The 19,592-nt window shown below is 30.6% G+C and overlaps 2 protein-coding genes across 2 annotated transcripts; both read left to right on the top strand.

Moving 5' to 3' along the window:
• Positions 1–3,011: 3,011 nt before the first annotated feature.
• LOC110659185 (uncharacterized) lies at positions 3,012–4,430 on the top strand. The gene is made up of 3 exons (XM_021817049.2): positions 3,012–3,167; positions 3,266–3,353; positions 3,501–4,430. The coding sequence occupies exons 1-3, from the start codon at positions 3,082–3,084 to the stop codon at positions 4,242–4,244; spliced, it is 918 nt and encodes a 305-aa protein (XP_021672741.2). The 5' UTR covers positions 3,012–3,081; the 3' UTR covers positions 4,245–4,430.
• Positions 4,431–10,902: 6,472 nt separating this feature from the next.
• On the top strand, positions 10,903–12,075 carry LOC110659180 (aquaporin PIP1-2). Its single transcript, XM_021817042.2, has 3 exons — positions 10,903–10,982; positions 11,070–11,163; positions 11,323–12,075. Exons 1-3 carry the CDS (start codon positions 10,903–10,905, stop codon positions 12,073–12,075), a joined length of 927 nt encoding a protein of 308 aa, XP_021672734.2.
• The last annotated feature ends 7,517 nt before the right edge of the window (positions 12,076–19,592 follow it).

Here is a 19,592-nt window from a genome sequence, read left to right on the forward strand (position 1 = left end):
GTAGGGTTCACGGTTTGCGAGAAATCTAGCCCAAAAATCAAAATGGGCTAAAACTTCCCGAGCAAAAATTGGACAAATCGCTCGATGGATTTCGGTGTTCTTGGTGTCTATGGAAAGCTCTCAACGAGTAGATGGGTTTAGACACAAGACCCAGCCCAATCGGTAGCGGGATCGACTAGATTTCGGCCGAAGACGGCGGTCGCTACACGTCGCGTCGCTTGTCGCGTGCGACGCTGCTGTGCGTAGTCAAGCGTGGGAGGTGCGGCTGGTGGGTGGCCGCCGTAGAGGGGAGGTGGGAGGAGAGAGAAAATAGGAGAGAGAGAGAGAGAGAGGAAGGAGAACGAGCGCGGGAGAGGAGAAGAAGAAGAAAAAGGAGCCGGCCCGATTTGGCTGATCCGATCCGGTCCGGTTCGGTTCGACCGGTTCGATTCAGGATACAAAATTTTAAATTTTTACTCTGCCTTAGGACTGAAAACGAGGTCCAAAAATTCCGAAAAAAATTCTAGAAAACTCAAAAAAATTCGTAGACTCCAAATATATTTTTAGTTTTGCCACGTGGTCTTTAAATTAAATTTTAAAAATCATCAAAGTTTTTATTTTCAAAAAATCAAACCCGATTTCTAAAATTGGAAAAATTTCAAATAATTTCCTAAAATTCAAATAAGATAAAAGATCAATATTTACTCAAAAATAATAAATTTAAAAACTAAGGGTGTTACATAATCCACACTCACACGCACTACATAACCAATTAAAGGTTATTCATATAATTATCTTTATTTATTCCATTAAATATTATGACATGTAATTCATTTTTTTAATAAATCATTTATAATATTTAACTCTTTTTTTATAATTTATATACACCTAACTTTTTATACAATTTACTCATATATAACTTAATAATTCATAATAAATTACACTTTCTCACTTACATTATAAATTTTAAATTTTGTTAAACTTATTCATTCAATTTTATAAATAAAAACTTGCTGATATTGTACTAATTAAAACCTTTAATTATTTATGAAAGAAAAATTTAAGAGAATATTATTATTTAGTCTCTTTATGTTGATGAAATTAATTAATTAATTGTTTTATTTTAAAAAATATAATAATTATTTCCTATGTTTTTGCTTTTTTGACCATAGGAAAATTTTTATGCATGTCGCTGCTTGCATGGAGCCATATACATGGAAGTAGCAGAGGCATTGGTAGAGCCATATACGAACTCTACATTTTCTGTCTGCCTCACTTTAATATAATTGCTAGTTGTTAAAACAAAAAAAAAAAAAAAAATTACAACAAACAAATTAGGAGAGGAAAATTAAGAATTATGAAAGAAATTTGTATAAAAATGGAAGAAATCTCATTCACTTCTGGTAAAAATTAAAATTTATTGTTTTCTTTTTTATTTATAATTTATTTATTTATCATTATTTATTCTTTCTTGATTTATTTATTTATAATTAATAGATAAAAGTTCATGATTCAACACTAGATAAAATTTTATTAGTATAAATTTAATTTGGCCCCTGCAAGCTCCGCTGCCGCTTTAAGACTGCTTGTGGTAGAGGCTGAATTCATTTGAAAATTGAGACAGATTCCCGAAATTTAGCACTAAGACTGGCGGCTGGGGCCAGAGAAACGGCTGGATTCATTTGGAATCCTCTTGAAAGTTATGTCTTTTTCTTGAAAGCCATTTGGAATCCTCTTGAAAGAACAAAATAGGGCACCTCATGTATCTTTCTTCATCATCGGCTTGTTTCTTTAGTAATGGCTTTCCTCAGTCTGTGATGAAAAAGCTACTCAGTTTTGGCGTTGAGTCACGTTAATTTTTCAATAAAATGACTTATTCCTATAAAAGAAAACAAACAATTAATTATAGTGAATGCAGTGGAGCCATTTCAATTGAAGAGACCAGAGGTAATGTATTGGAAATCGATTTAAAAATATTAAAATATTTAAAAATTTAATTAAGATATTCAAGGTTTTGTTCATATATATTAAATTGGAGTGGTATGGGCATGCGAGAAAGCTATATGTCCTCCCCCATACGCATGGGAAATTATTACATAAGTCGGGAGTACCACCTCACCAAGCTGAAGTAGTGCTCCTAACCAATGAAAAAAATACACATAAGTAATTTTGTTTTTTTTTTTAAAATAGAAATTGAATAAATTTAATACTAACACTGTTAATAATTATTAAATGTATAATAGCACTGTTAACAATTAACAAGCCATGATTAAAGATCCTTTTTTAAAAAACATATTGTGATTTGATGTTATCCCTTTGTTGTTGCCTCATTTTAGATGAAACTGCAAGCTGAAAAGGAAAAAAAATCAGAGAACATTCTCTGTCAAGTCTGAAGCTAAAAGATTATGATGCTACCAGTATACTAAGAAAAAAAAGTTTTACTAAGAAAAAAAAGATTTCTTGTTAAAAAATTAGTGAGCATATTGTAAGAATTTGATCAAATCTTCACCTGAATTAAGAGGGTTGTTCCACAGAACAAAACCTAATAACAATAAAAAAAATTAGAATTAGGGTTAATGTTTCAAAATGTTAATGTAGGTTAGAATATTCTTTCGTAACAAAAAAGCTTGTATTGATCTCCATTCTATATAGAGGCATGAAATGAGAGTTGAGAAGATGAGGTATATGGAATCAAATCTGAAAAAAGGCAAAAACAAAAGATGAAGACTTGAACAAGCTATAAGAGTAACTACTAAGTTTTAATAGTGTCACAATAACGTTCATTTTGTTAATTTTTTATAAATTAACAAAAACTACTGACGTGTGTTTTTCTCATTGGTTAGGAGCACCACCTCAGCTTGGTATGGTGGTACTGTTGGCTCATGTAATAATTTCCCCGCACGCACATAATAAATGTGAAGCAGTTTATTAGCCGATAATTCTGCTCAAGGAGGAAAAAAATGTAGTTGGGATTAAAGTGATACATAATTAACTGATATTATTTTCCCAACTGCCAACCGGTCCATCATAATTCTTGGGACTTGAGATATAAATATATGCATAGATAAAAAGATCAACCAAGATACATCCACACTAAAAAAGATGTCAGATAATGCTAGTAGGGTTGTTGAAGATGAAGAAAATGGCTATGGAGGAAGAAAAGTCCAACCATTTGCCTCTACACCACGGTAAGTTACAAATTCTTTTTCTTTTTTTTCTCCTTCTAGTTTTTGATAGTTGCTCCTCAGTTCTTATCATCTGGGGATAAACCCTTTTGTTTTTGCAGGCCAGATATGGACAAAACTGAAGGGAAGAAGCATCATCCCACTACATTAAGCAGAATTTTGGGCTTCGAAGACCTTTCTTCTTTACATGTTAGTATCTTTCTATATATATTTTTCAAATAAGGCCATAGATACTTTGATCCTTTCAATGATCGTATTACTGTTGCAATTGGCACATTTTGTGAACTGTAATTCTATTACTGTTACTGATAATAGCAAGACCAATGGTGCTATCAGGTATGGAGGGCATCTTTAGCAGAGGCTCTTGGCACAGCATCCCTTGTGTTTGCAATGGATACCATAGTCATCTCCTCCTACGAAACCGAAACCAAAACACCAAACCTTATAATGTCAGCTTTAATCGCTATAACTGTTACAATTCTCCTCAATGCAACATTTCCCATCTCGGGTGGACATATCAATCCTGTAATCACCTTGTCAGCTGCCTTCACAGGCCTTGTCTCTCTTTCACGGGCTGCCATATACATCTTAGCACAGTGTCTCGGAGGCATACTGGGTGCACTAGCACTAAAAGCTGTGGTAAACAGCACCATAGAGAAAACATTTTCACTTGGAGGTTGTACTCTAAGCATTGTTGCACCAGGGCCACATGGGCCTATTGTCATCGGCCTCGGAACAGCCCAGGCTCTTTGGCTGGAGATAATTTGTACATTTGTTTTCCTTTTTTCTTCAATCTGGGTGGCATTTGACAAACGCCAAGCCAAACCCCTGGGAAGAGTCATTGTTTGCAGTATAATTGGACTGGTTGTTGGTCTTCTTGTGTTCATTTCTACAACAGTGACTGCAACCAGAGGTTATGCAGGGGTTGGGATGAACCCAGCAAGGTGTTTCGGTCCAGCAATTATTAGAGGTGGTCACCTGTGGAATGGGCACTGGGTGTTTTGGGTTGGGCCTATCGTTGCTAGTATAGCATTTGCTGTGTACACCAAGATAGTTCCAAGCGCTGAGGTCCATGCATAAGGCGAAAAAAGCTGTCTTCGTCAATAAAATGAAGAGGCTTTAAATGATGTAAGATGGTATCTTTAAAATGGCCTCAGGATTAGGAAGGAATGCTTGTTTATGATGTTACAGAAATAATGCCCAATTACGCTTGCTGTTAGGCTTTCATTTCTGGTCTTAAAAAGTGCTGATATTTTGCACCAGAAAGTGTCAACTTCTTTATAATTTAAAATAATTTAGGCTAGGTAGTGGAAAATAAATTGTACATGAAGAATACTTTTTAAAAAATATTAATTAACAGCTTACGGATTAACTTAAAAAATTTTAATTACTAATCACAATAAATTTTATAAAATTTAATTAAAATTTAATAAATTTTAATAAAAAAATAAAATTTAATAATTTTTATAAAAATATTTATAAAATTAAGTGGTCGCATAGTATATTTATTCAAATTTATTTGCCAAACTTTTTGAAATAACACACTGCCATTTTTTTTGGTGGGGCTCAACACATACGATACGTTAGTTGTAGGACTTATCCTATCTAGCCAAATCTCATTCATGTGCAAGATTTGGCTCTTATCCTGTGTACATACTTTCATTCTTAGCTAAATAATAGTGCAGTAACCAACATTCACAAGGTTAATTGAAAAAAAAAATTAAACATTTACTTTTATTAGTAATTTTATCTAAACGTTATAATTTTTATACCAATTAACCTAAATGCTAAAATTAAAAAGAAATTTATCCATAATTTAAATCAATTTGAAGATAATTCATCATCAACAGTTCTAATAATTCATGATAAATATAACATAATTTTTTTGCAAGAGACAAAAAAAATATAAATATAGATAATTAAAATATTCAGAGATAATTTAAATAGAATAAAATAATCTTCAGAATAGTAACTAATCATTTTCATTTTGGATGATTTAAAAAACTTTTTGCAATAATATCTTTTTGGGAACTTGTTACTCGTGTGATCCGCAAAGGAGATTAAACAACAAAACAGATGAACATGTCGCGTTATCATGCTCTATTGATAGAAAATCATTATTTGTATTGAAGATTACTGAAAGAAGTCAACAATCGATGCTATATTTTAAACTACCGAATGACTCATTCAAAAAATGTAGAAAAATAAACAAAACCCAGGGAAGAAAACAAAATCTCGATAATGGGGAGAATATACCCCAATATTAGAGGGGCCCTAATATTCAAAAAAAAAAAACTAAAAGCTTTATACAATTTTGCAATTATAACCATTTTCTTTTTAATTTTTCCTAAGTTCAAAGTTTAGTATTTATTATGACCTGATCAAAATTGAGAATTTGGAAGCGCTGACGTGGTGCTTGATGTGTCAAAATATTAATTTTTTAATATATTATTATTGACGTGATAGGTGACATGGCATGTACTAATATGTTTTTAATGACATTGCAACTAACGTGGTAAAATATTATTATTTTATATGTTATTACTGATGTGACATAATTTTAATAATTAAAAAAATTTAAAACTTTTTAACTTTTATTAATTATATCAAATTTTATAAGTTTATTTTATTTATAGCTAATTGATTAATTTTGATTTAACTTAGTCAAAATTAATATTTTATTACCCAATAAAATTGCAAAAATGAATATTTATATTACTTAGTAAAATAAAAGAAATAATTTTGGATGACAGTGAGTGGGAGGAAAGACATAGAGAGAGAGAGATGTAGTTATTAGGATATTATTTAGAGAGAGAAAGGTGGGTGGCGAGCGCGTGCGCGTGTGTGTGTGGGTAGGAGGAGAGAGAGAGAGAGAGAGAGAGAGAGAGAATGAGGTGGGTGTGTTGGTTGATGGTGGGTGGGACAAGATAGAGAGGGAGAAAGAGAGAGGTGGGTGGAGGGATATAAGTAATACAATATTAATTTTTGATCAAGTTAGATCAAAATTAATCAACTGTCTATAAATAAAATAAACTTATAAAATTGATAATAATTGATAAAAAATTTTGTATTTTTTTAATTATTAAACTTACGCCACATAAACAACAATATATAAAATAATATCATTTTTATTACGTCAGTAAGAACATAAAAGTTTATATCACGTCACTTGTTACATCAGTGATAACATATTAAAAAAAATATTTTTATCACGTCAAGCATCACGACAGTGCTCCCAAATCTCCAATTTTAATAAGATAATAATAAATACTAAACTTTAAAATTAAACCAAAATTAAAAAAAAAAATTGGCTATAATTGCAAAAATATGAAAAGTTTTGGATTTTTTTTATAACATTTGGCCTATTAAAGGAAGAACCTACAAATCTCGGGAAAAGAAATCCAGATCTATTACAAACAAATACAAACATAAAAGTTTATATATATTTACCAGTGGGTTGGTTCTTTGAGATTTCACAGTAGTTGTGGAGTATGTATGAATATAGGTTATATGAAAACAAAAAATTATCATTATTTTAACAATGATCATTCTTATCACTAAACCAAGTGTACATTTGATTTTTCTTTAAAAAAAAAAAAGAGTTTATATATTATAAAAATATCAAAAAAAAAAAAATAATTTGATCTAATAACCACCAATAAGAAACTTACTAGCTAATAGTCACCTAAAGAGATACAAAGGGAAAAGAAAAAAAAAAAAAGAAAGCAGAGAAAGAAAGAAGAAAGAGTTTTAAATTTTATAAATATTTTAAAGCGATTTATCTAGACAAAAGCCAATAATTTCAAATTTGATTTAAAATATTAATTAAAATTTCTTTAAATTTTAAATCAATTAATGTAAAATTGAGACATTAGAATAAAATTATTTTTCATCCACTTCCTTCAAGGAAGTTTATCCATATCCAAATATGGATGTGAATCGAGTTGATCCATCATGGGTTGCAGCCTTTTTGGCTTGCATTGTTTATTACGGTCTCGCTTTGATCTTTACCAAAGCAAGGCATGGGAAGTGTAGCCGAAGATTAGAAAATGCAAGATTTTTTTTTTTTTTTTTTTTTGTCTTGCGATCTTCGTGTAAGATTAAATAATAACAATAATTAAAAAGACGTTAAATTGTACTGTGAGACAATTCTTATGCTGATTGGATTATATAATTTGCTGATAAGTGATGACGTCCTTGATTTGATGATGTGGAATATTACTAAAATGGCTTTTCTCAAAATTATCCCAATCTGATTTCTTTCTCCCCCCTCTTTTACTTCGAGTTTTTAGGAAAAAAAAATCAAAATTAGAGTAATAATGTAATTTTATTGTATAATCCATACCACTGTACGATTTATTAGGCCTCACTTAAAAAAAAATTGAAACAAGGACGAATTTACGTGCTTCTAAGTGAGATCAATAAACTCCACTTAAATTGAGAGCAAAATTTAAAAAAAATGAAAGATTTTGTAAAGAAAAGAAAAACTTATATTTAGGTTCTGTTTATTTCGTGAAAAATAATGTGTATATAAAAAATATTTTTTATTTAATATTTTTTATAAAAATATTTTTTATTATTTGATTACAGTATTAAATTATTAATAGGTATTAATATCACATATGTATAAATATTTTTACATTTTAATAAGATTATCAAAATTTAAAAAATAAAAAATAATTTTTCTTTTAAGAAGAGAATGTCATTTTCCTTAAAAATGATTTAATTTTTCTTTTAATCAGAAAAATATTTTTCTAAAATATAAAAATATTTTTCAAAAAAATATTTTTTATAAAACAAATGATGCCTTACTAAATACATAATTACATTCTGTTTTTTAAATTAAATTGTAATTATTAATATATTAAAATTAATTTATTAATTTAATATATTAATATTAAGAAAAGAAATTTAATATATTAATATCAATAGATAAAATATTATTAATATAAATTTAATATTTATTTAACATTATTCAAAATAAACGATGTACCGATTTCTATCTTCACCAATTCTCATAACGGTTCATGTCTGAAAACCTTATTTTCAATCCCCCATGTTATTTGATTTTTAAAATTTTTATTTTCTTTGAAAATTCAAGAATTAAAATGTTAAAAGAATCTTATAGACTTGAAAAATATATATCATTTTAGAAGAAAGATTAAATATAATTATTAAAAAAACCATTTAATTTTTATATATATATATATCATTTTATTTTGCTAAATTTCAAGCTAGTTATAATAATTTACCAAAAAGTGTTTACAGATTTTTTTTTTAATTCCAAATAAAATATTTTAAAAAGACAATAAAATCAACATTAGACTTCAATTGGCATATAAAAAAAATTACACTTAAATTAAAATAAATAAAAATATTATTTAAATTAAATACTAAGTAAAACAGATTTTTGTAATCACCGATAACATTTCTAATCTCAACTACAACTCAAATGACTATTTTTCTAAATAAACAACTCAAATTGCTTCTTTTATTATATATAAAGAGCCTATTTAGTATGGTTGTTCGAGTTATAATGCGAATTAGTAACGAATTTTTTTCCATTGTTAATCTATAAAAACTCATTGTTAAATAATTTAGCAACAGATTTATAATTGATTTTTACTCGTTGCAGTGAGTGTCATTGCTAATTCACTTTGTAATGGATTTTAACTTCCATTATTAATTGCAAAGGACAACATTTTTCATTACTAATTTAATTAATTTTAAAAAAATTAAAAAAAATCAATAAAAATTAATTCGTTACTAATTACAACCAATTTAACAAACAGACCTCCTTTGTTAATTGCGACTAATTCATAATTTGTTGCTAATTTATTTGTTATTTAATATTATAAATTTTTAATTTTAATATTAAAATTTAAAATTTTAATATTATAACTATTTATAAATTTTAATTGATACATAAATTTTCACTAATAGTTATTATAGACACATTATAATGAGATTAAAAAGTATTATTTCAAAAAAAATGATAAAAAATGAATTGAGGGAAAATTATATTAGTAAAAATGAAAAATAAAAGGTAAATAATGAAAGTGAAGAAAATCATAGGAAAAGTGAGAAAATGAGATAAATATAGAAGAAAATGAGAGAGAATGGAAGAAAATAATAAGAGAAAATGAAAGAGAATGAGAGAAAAGTGAGAAAACGACGACAAAATTAAAAAGAAAATGGAAGAAATTAATGATAGAAAATGAAATAAAAAGGAAAAAAATGAAAGAAAAGTAAAGAAAATGAAAGAAAAGGAAGAAAAAAAATTAAAAATTTGGGAAAAAAAATGAAAGAAGGTAAAGAAAAATTAGAAATTTGAGAAGAAAAAGATATAAAAGGGAAGAAATCGTTGATGGCAAATCAATATAAAGTGAAAAGAATGAAAGAAAAAAATTTATAGAATTGGAAAAAAAATGAAAGAAGAGAAGAGAAAGATTGAAATTGAGAGAAGAAAATAAGTGAATGAATGATATGAGCAAGTAAAATGTGGTGTTTGAAAAAATATATACATGAATTAGCAACAAAATTGCAAATTTGTTTTTAAATTTAAACACCAAAATTTATTCCCAAAAAATATCAGCAGATTCTAAAATTTACTACTAAATCTGTTGCTAAATATAATTATATACATTTTTTAATTTTTAATGATGTACCTTGTATAATTAATAATGAATTTCATTGTGTGGTTAATTTGACAAAATAATTTTAATTTTCATTGATCAAATTTAAAAAATCATTTTTTTTTAATTTTACAAAAATAGCATCTGATTAAAAATATGTTGCTAGTAGAAATTGATTGTTTAAGTCTATTGCAAAATTAGCAACAAATTTATAAATTTATTGCTAAATTTATATTCAAATATTTTCATAATATCAATTTGTAATAAATTGTAATAATAAATGATAAATCCATTGCTAATATAGCAACGAAATCTTGATTCCGCTATTAAATTATTGTTTTGTATAATTTTTGTTTTATATAATTTAATTGTAAATTAGCAACGAATTTAACAGCGGAATCTCAATTTCATTATTAAAGTATTGCTCCACACACACACATATAATTTTATTTCAAAATTACAAACAAATTAAAAATTAATTACAAAATTCATCTTTATTGACAATAAATTAAAATTCGTTGCTAATTCATAATTTTTTATATTATATATTATTGAGAAAAGTACATGTTTAAATACATTAGTTAGAAAATATTAAAAATTAATTTAAAATTAAATTTATTAAATTTTAGTTATAAAAATATTAAAATAATAAAATTATATATATATATATATATATATATTTGATCCCCACGTTGCAACTCAGATGATTTAATTAATTAAACTAATCCATATGAAGAATATGATATGCATACAACGTGATTGTGATCCCTTGGATAAAGGGATATGACACTATCTATATTTGATCATACAAAATGCAATAAATGAAAACATCACTAACCAGATATCTTCATGTGAATTTTATATGCACGCAGCACAAACACATATACATAATAATAATAAAAAAAATAAACTAGAATATCTTCTCTTCAATAGATGATTGTAGTTCAAGGACCAATAGTTCATGCCTCGTAGTGCTTCATTATTACTGCCAGCTTCGCCTTCATATATTCTAGCTTATTAGCTCTCTCTCTCTCTCTCTCTCTCTCTCTCTCTCTCTATGTATATATATAGCATCAAATCAGAACCATGAAACCAAAGAAAAGATGGCTGCAAATGGAGGCTTTGTTCAGGATGAAGAAAGCCTCTATATGAATAAAATACAACCCGTTGCCTCTACACCAATGCAAGTGCCAAAACATGTTTTCTCTTGAACTTTTACTTTTTTTTTTTTTACTTCATTTTTATCTTATTCAAGTAGCGCATGTTGCAGGTCAGAGCAATTACAAGCCAAGGAAGGGAAGAAGCAATGCAACTCCACCACGCTCAGAAAATTGTTAGGCCTTGAAGAGTTTTTCTCTTTGACGGTGAATACATATGCTTTTGTGTAGAGTCTAGTTTATTATGGCATCTAAATAAATTTATTATATGGAAGAGACTTTTGTTAATATTAATGAAATTTGTTAATATGGTAGATCATCCACATTTTTCACTAACAGCTTTGCAAAATCTTGCTTACGTTTCAGGTGTGGAGAGCATCTTTTTCAGAGTTCTTGGGCACAGCGGTTCTCGTTTTCGTAATAGACACCGTAGTCATTTCCACCATTGAAAGTGAGACAAAAATACCAAACCTTATACTATCATGCCTAGTTGCCATCACTGTCACAATTATCCTCCTGGCAACCTATCCCATTTCCGGTGGCCACATTAACCCTCTTGTCACCTTCTCAGCTGCACTCACTGGCCTCATTTCCATAACAAAAGCCTTCATATACATCTTGGCTCAATGTGCTGGTGGCGTTGTCGGTGCACTAGCACTAAAAGCTGTAGTGAACAGCAAAATTGAGAGTACATTTTCGCTTGGAGGCTGCACCCTGCATATTGTTGCACCGGGGCCGGATGGTCGTCCAACGGTGATTGGGTTAGAAACTGGGCAGGCCCTTTGGCTAGAGATAATTTGTGGGTTTGTGTTTCTCTTTGCATCGGTGTGGATGGCCTTTGATCATCGCCAGGCCAAGGCCTTGGGTCATGTCAAAATTTTCATGATCGTGGGTATAGTGCTGGGTCTTCTTGTGTTTGTTTCAACTTCGGTGACAACAGCTAAAGGCTATGCTGGAGCTGGGCTGAACCCAGCTAGGTGTTTGGGTCCAGCTATAGTTCGAGGAGGTCGTCTTTGGGATGGGCATTGGGTGTTTTGGGTGGGGCCTGCTGTTTCTTCTGTTGCATTTTCTTTGTACACAAAACTTATTCCACCTCAGCTTTCTCACACTATTTTTTAAATGGAAAATCCTTACTTTCCTCGCGTGCATGATAAAGTTAAAAGATACAAACGTGTTAACGAGGTTTATATATAAAATAAGTGAAATTTATATATTTATAATTTTTTTTGAAAGGATATAATGCTTTTAAGACTACATCTGCTAATATATTTCTACTTTTAATTTTGTTGGTGTGGTCTCTTTGTCATTCAAATGTATTTTTGGTTTGTGATTGGTTCAGGTATTTTCACTTAACATGATAGGCCATAAGTTTGGGATGTTATAGGATGGCTTATTGATCATAGCTTGGTATAATTCCAATAATGAAATGATTTTTAGGTTTCTCATTTGTTTAAAAAGCAAAAGAAAAAAACTGAACTGAGGCCGAAAATTTATGGCTAATTAAACTCAACTCAGTTAGAAATAGGTCTAGAACTTGATAATTAATACCATATTAGTGGTTTCCTTTGATAGGGTGATTATAATCCCATGGCCTAAGGGATGCGGCAATCTATATATGATCCCCATTGATGCGATATGCAATTAATTAAAAATGATTAAGAACATTCCATGTGATTTTTTCATTCAAGAGAAAAGCATCAATAAAATAAACAAATAATAATACATGCTTTATTTCATTCAGTAATGTATTACGTACGTACTTAACTATAATCAATCTAATTGGAGAAATGAGATAAACGTTTGCTATAATATATGTTATAAAATATGAATTTTTCTTATTCAGAGCGGTCTACCATAAATTCAAAATATAAGATGATGTGTGAAAAGATTCACTTATTAAATACATAAATTTTATATGTAAGGATGACAATAGGCAAGATACTTGCGAAAATCACCATACCTAAATCCGAATAATATTTTTAAAATTTGAATTCATCTCAAATTTCATTAAAATTTATTATCAATTACCTAAACTTATCCTAAAACTGATTATTATTACTTAAAAAATGCCCAAACTAGTTTAATTTATATATTTAATTAAAAATCTACATAAAAATTTATTTTTATTAATAATTTATATTTTAAAATTTTAATAATTTCACAAAATATTTCAATTTTATTTTATATACAATAAAATATATAAAAATTTATAAATATTATTATAAAAAATATATATTTTATATTTAATTAAATATTTATATAAACGGGTTTGGTAATGGATATCCGATATGAAAAACCAAAACTCGTCACAGGTATTAAATTTTAATCCCAAACCCAATTATATACTATCTAAACCCGTTTTACTAGAATTTGGTAGGATTGAGTAACCACAACAATCAGACTTGTTGCTATCCTGTGTTTGTGTATTGGGTTCATAATAAATCAGGTTTAGGTAAAAATTTCTCATAAAATAAGATTTTTCTTGTAAGATCTACCTATTACATATATTAACCCCATATATTTGTGTCTTGGGTCATAATAAACCCCCATAAAATAGAATTTTTATTGTTTAAACTCAATTTATCATAGACCCAAAATACAAACTCCAATTTATTTTATTTTAAGACAAGTACGTGTGGAATAGGATGAAATTAATTATGTGAATTAAGGCATGATGAGCTGAGAAACAGAAATGTTGTGAATGAATGATAATATATGGAATTAATAGCCAACAGATGGAGAATATCCTGGATTTTTTTGTGTTGGCCTCATATGATGAGTATTGTAAATTTTCTTGTGATCTATTGTGGCTGTTTAGTGTTCACTAGAGCTGTTATAATTTTAGGGAACATTTGATTTACGTGGTAATATTGCCCCATTTTTTTTAGAATTTTTTAAAATAAATCATGCATTTCATGTTTTACATTTTTATTTTAGGATTTAAATTCCTTCTTGATGTATGTTTTTCTTTTACTTTAATTCTATGAGAGTATCAACCATTTGAAGCTTCTGATACTAGGATTATTTCCCTGTCACAATCTACTTTTGTTCCTGGTCGTTTAATCATGGACAATGTCATGGTGACTTTTGAAATTATTCACCATATGAAGCGTAAGACAAGGGGCAATAAGGGTGAGGCAACGCTGAAAATTGATATTAGTAAAGCCTACGACAAGGTGGACTAGAACTATTTGAGACATATTATGCTTCGTTTGGGTTTTGATGGAAGATGGATTGATTTCATTATGCAGTGTGCAACTTTTGTGACTTATAAAGCGGCAATTAATGGGATTGAGATTGGGTGTTATAACAAGCATGTAAATCTAAGGTAAACACATAAATCGCACAATCACACAGTATTGAAAAGAGAAGAAGAATAACACAGGATTTAACGTGGTTCAACCGTAAGGTTTACGTCCATGAGCAAGACAAGAGAAAAAGTTTCACTATGATGAAAAGAGCAAGATATAATCAATCAGAACTCTCAAACCCTAATCCCAGTGTGTTTGTCGAATATCTCACAACTCTATCGCAAAGGGTAAAATATTACAATATTTATACTAGTCCATATCGTGGGGGCGTTGCCCCTGCACCCCCAAGGAAATCAGTGGTAGGCTTTAGGCCCAAGCCTATCGGCATATGCTTTTCGCTACCATCACATATCTCACTTTTATCCCAATCGAATAACAAAATGTGAAAAAACTTTTGGGTCAGGTCATAATTTGGGTCCATGAAAAAATATAACAAAAATTCAAGCCACAAATATATAACAATTCTTCTCCTTGGCTTGAATTCCCTTTATCATCAACAAAATAACCACAAAAAACACACTCTATCTTGCCATATACCCCTCGCAAGGGCATTACTAAGCACTACAAACACCAACCAAGTCTAGGCAATGCCTAAACTTGCTGACTGGGACTTCCTTGGTCATCATATCGGCTGGATTATCATGTGTAGAGACTTTCTGCACAACTACAGTCCCCTGAGATACAATGTCCCAAATGAAGTGATATCTAACATCAATGTGCTTAGTTCGCTCATGGTACATCTGATTCTTTGTCAGATGTATTGCACTCTAGCTGTCACAAAACACTATTGCCTTGTTCTGTATTAACCCAAGATCACCCACCAAACCTTGTAACTATAAAACTTCCTTTACTGCCTCTGCTAAGGCCATATATTCAGCCTCTGTGGTAGACAAAGTAACTGTAGCTTGCAATGTTGCCTTCCAACTGATAGCACTTCCAGAAAGTGTAAACAAATAACCTGTCAAAGATCTCCTCTTGTTTAAGTCCCCTGCAAAATCTGAATCAACATAGCCAACAACTGAATCACTCATTTTGGCCTTGTCAAATGTCAGACCAACATCTGTAGTACCCTTCAAATACCCCAAAATCCATTTCACTGCCTGCCAATGCTCTTTCCTAGCACACGCCATGTATCTACTCACAATACTAACTGTATGTGAAATGTCAGGTTGGGTGCATACCATAGCATACGTGATGCTACCAACAGCACTCGAATAGGGAACACTGGATATGTGCTCCATCTCTTCATCTGTTTTGGGTGACATGTCTGCAGATAACTTGAAATGGGCAGCAAACGGAACAGTCACAGACTTGGCATTATTCATGTTGAAATGCTTAAACACTTTCTTAACATAGTCCTGTTGAGATAAGAAAAACTTCCCAACACTTCTATCTCTGGTAATTTCCATTCTCAATATCTTCTTTGCAGCACCCAAATCCTTTATCTCAAACTCATCACTTAACTGCTTTTTCAAAATGTTAATATGTGACATGCTTTTAGTAGCAATAAGCATGTCATCCACATACAATAGCAAATAAATAAAGGAATCATCTGAAAGCTTCTTATGATACATACAACTATTATATGAACTATGATTAAAGGCATTACGAAACATGAATGTATCAAATCTTTTGTACCACTGCCTAGGAGACTGTTTCAGACCATATAAAGATTTTTTAAGCAAGCAAACACGATTTTCCATACCTGGAATGAGAAATCTCTCAGGCTGACTCATATAAATTTGCTCCTCTAACTCACCATGCAAAAATGTTGTCTTCACATCTAGTTGCTCAAGCTCTAGATTATGAAGAGCAACCATAGCAAGTAAGACTCTGATAGAACTGTGCTTTACAGCTAGAGAAAATACTTCATTAAAGTCAATCCCCTTCCTCTAAGTAAAGCCCTTTGATACCGTGCCTTATATCGAGATGCTTCAACCCCTGGAGTGCCTTCCTTTTTCTTAAACACCCATTTGCAACCTACCACTTTTTGTCCCTTAGGCAAATTTACAAGCTCCCAAGTCTGATTCTTGTGAAGAGATTCAATTTCTTCACTCATAGCACTGACCCACTAATCTGTATCTAAATAAGAAATAGTTTTTCTATAATTGCTGGGTTCATGCACATCAATGTTACAGCAACTAACAAGGCAAACACAACTAGATCTGCATATGCATATCTCTGTGGTGCTCTAATATGTCTTTTCTCTCTACTAGTTACAATGCTATATGGTTTCTGTTGTTGTCGCTCAGGTGCATCCTCTTGTTGATCTGAATCTTGCACCTCATCCTCTGAAACACTGGACTGAACTGCTGAAGCATCAATATCAAGCTCCACCTATTCTCTGACACTGTGATCTGATTCTGCTATTGACTTCTCCCTCTGACTATTCAATGAAGTAGACTTATTAAATATCACATCCCTACTGATAATTAATCCTAAAGACTTTGGATCATTGCACCACTACATGTAGCCTTTCACTCTAGATGCATACCCTAGAAATATGCATTTTCTTGCCCTCAACTCAAGCTTACCATCTCTCACATGAGCATAAGCAGGGCAACCAAATACTCTCAGCTGAGAGTAATTAGCAGGTGAACTAGACCGGATCTCAAAAGGAGTTTTGTACTTAATAGCTGTAGATGGAGATCTATTAACCAAGAAATAGGCTGTATTAATTGCTTTAGCCTAGAAATCCTTTCCCAATCCTGAATGTGAGAGCATGCTTTGTGCTTTGTCACAAAGCATTCTGTTCATATGTTCTATAATACCATTCTATTGTAGTGTCCTTGTACAAGTGCAATGTCTCACTATACCTTCATTGCTGCAGAATGCATCGAACTCACGATTGCCAAATTCTAACCCATTATCAATTCTAAGACGCTTGACTTTCTTTTCTATCTGCTTCTCAATCATTATCTTCCACTTTACAAAGGTTGAAAATGCCTCATCTTTTATTTTCAGAAAATACACCCACACCATTCGAGAGTAATCGTCAATCAAAGTCATGAAGTACCTGGCACCGCTCTTGGAAGGGATTCTGTTAGGACCCCATAGATCTGAGTGGATATAATCCACTATTCCTCTGATCTTGCGCATTGCCTTTTTATCGAACTTCACCCTGGTTTGTTTGCTAAACACACAGTGTTCACAAAAGTCCAGAGATTTTGTTTTCTGCCCATCCTCTGAGTGGATATACTTCATTGAAGACGATGCCATCTGTAAACCTTAGGTTTTGAGCACAAAACATTGATACCAATTTGTTATAACAAGCATGCAAAGGCAAACATGCAAATCTAAGGAAAATAATCACACAGTATTAAAAGGAGAAAAAGAATAATACAGGATTTAACGTGATTCAATCGTAAGGTCTACGTCCACGATCAAGACAAGAGAAAAAGTTTCATTATGATAAAAAGAGCAAGATACAATCAATCAGAACTCTCAAATCCTAACCCCAGCGTGTTTCCTGAATATCTCACAACTCTACTGCAAAGGATAAAATATTACAATATTTATACTGGTCCATATCGTGGGGGTGCTGCCCCCGCACCCCTAAGGAGATCAGTGGTGGGCTTCAGGCCCGAGTTGTTAGTAATATGCCCTAGAGCATATCATTTTGTATGTATCTTGTACATATCTTATTAATAAAAGGAAATTTCACTTTTTCATTCACATAATATATTTATGTGTAATAGAAAAAGGTCCATTGATATTTTATTAGAAATTCTATTCTTAAGTTGTTAAGAATATGAGTGACAATATTTCTAGCACAAAATATCATAAATTGGTTCACAATCGAGAATATTTCACAAAGGACATGACTTATCCAGAAAGATTGCAATCATGTTTGTTCCCAAGGTATTTATATGCGATATAAATAAGATGAAGTGGTGAGTCTCATGCCACATAATAAACATGATAGGCACTTATACATGATAAGTAGGCTGAACCAGTGATGCTTATGACAAGCACATGGAGTTTACTCTTGTCAATGCATTGTCATATATTATATCAATGCATATAATCTTTAGACTTGAGATAACACAGTTATCTTATATATAGGTGGTTTGAGTTTGATACTGCTTTTATACTTGTACTGTGTATAGGTATATGGGCATGTGTTGGCTCTTACTAGTTATATATGGAGATAGGTGTTGATCAAGATGGAATTCGTTATCCTAAGTAAATAGGGATAAAATCCTATGTTCATTTAATTGTTCTTGATGTTTTAAGTTCCTGGCCAGGATAGACAGATTTAGTAAGAAAAGAGTTTCTGACAAGAAAATCTAATTAATCAAGAACTAGAATTAAAAGAGAATATAATATTCATAGCAAATGGGGTTTGACATTAACCATGACTCCAGCACTAATTGGGATTTTGTAATGGAGAGATTCTAGTGCATGGTAACATATGATTAAAGGTTCATTTAAGGTATTCCTTATTACTGATTGGGTGGCCAAAGAATACTATGATAGGTGTCAACCATGGTCTATGAGATGCCTGAAATGATTTAGAGAAATCATTTACGGTAAGAAAAAGTTCTAATGATATTAAGAGTTAATATCATTTCTCATTGCTAATAAGTGATGAGCCTAGTAAGTCACACATCTACACAAGCTAATCACCATTTAAAATGTGATTTAATTGATTAATTAAAGATTTTAATTAATTAATTAATTAATCAATTAAAGAGGTTTGGTTTGCAATAACATTGCAAAGTCCCTAGCATGACTTGAAACCAAATCTAGGTTATTGGATGTATAGTATAAATTAAATTTATATTTAATTTGATTAAATATGAATTTAATTATGAGAAATTAATTAATGGAGATTAATTAATTAATTAATTTATATTTGATATAAATTGATTTAAATAGGAGAAATTATAATTTTGGGTTGAGAACTCAAATTAAAAAGTAAGGGAAATTGGTCTTTTCACATGGTGACATGTGGCACCATGAGATGGTGACACATGGCACCATATGATCTTGCCACTTGTCTTCATATGATGGAAGACCACATGTCATGATTTAAATGGAGCTTGACACTTGGCTTCATAGGATTAAATCAAATAATAACAAGATGGGATCTTGTGATGACATGTGGCAAGGGAGTTAGGGTTTGACCTAAGTATATAAAGAAATGTTATAAAGAAAAATAAGCTACTCTCTCTTTTCTCTCTAATGTTGGACGGCAACATGATGTGTTCTTCTCCTCTTCAATTTCTCAATTGATTCAAAGGGAAAAACTTAGATTTCCTCTTGAATTAAATTATTAGAAAGTGTTTCTAACACTCAATACATTCATACAACCTTCACAAA

The sequence above is a fragment of the Hevea brasiliensis genome, unplaced genomic scaffold (assembly GCF_030052815.1).
Source record: "Hevea brasiliensis isolate MT/VB/25A 57/8 unplaced genomic scaffold, ASM3005281v1 Scaf1, whole genome shotgun sequence".
In the NCBI taxonomy this organism is placed as follows: Eukaryota; Viridiplantae; Streptophyta; class Magnoliopsida; order Malpighiales; family Euphorbiaceae; genus Hevea; species Hevea brasiliensis.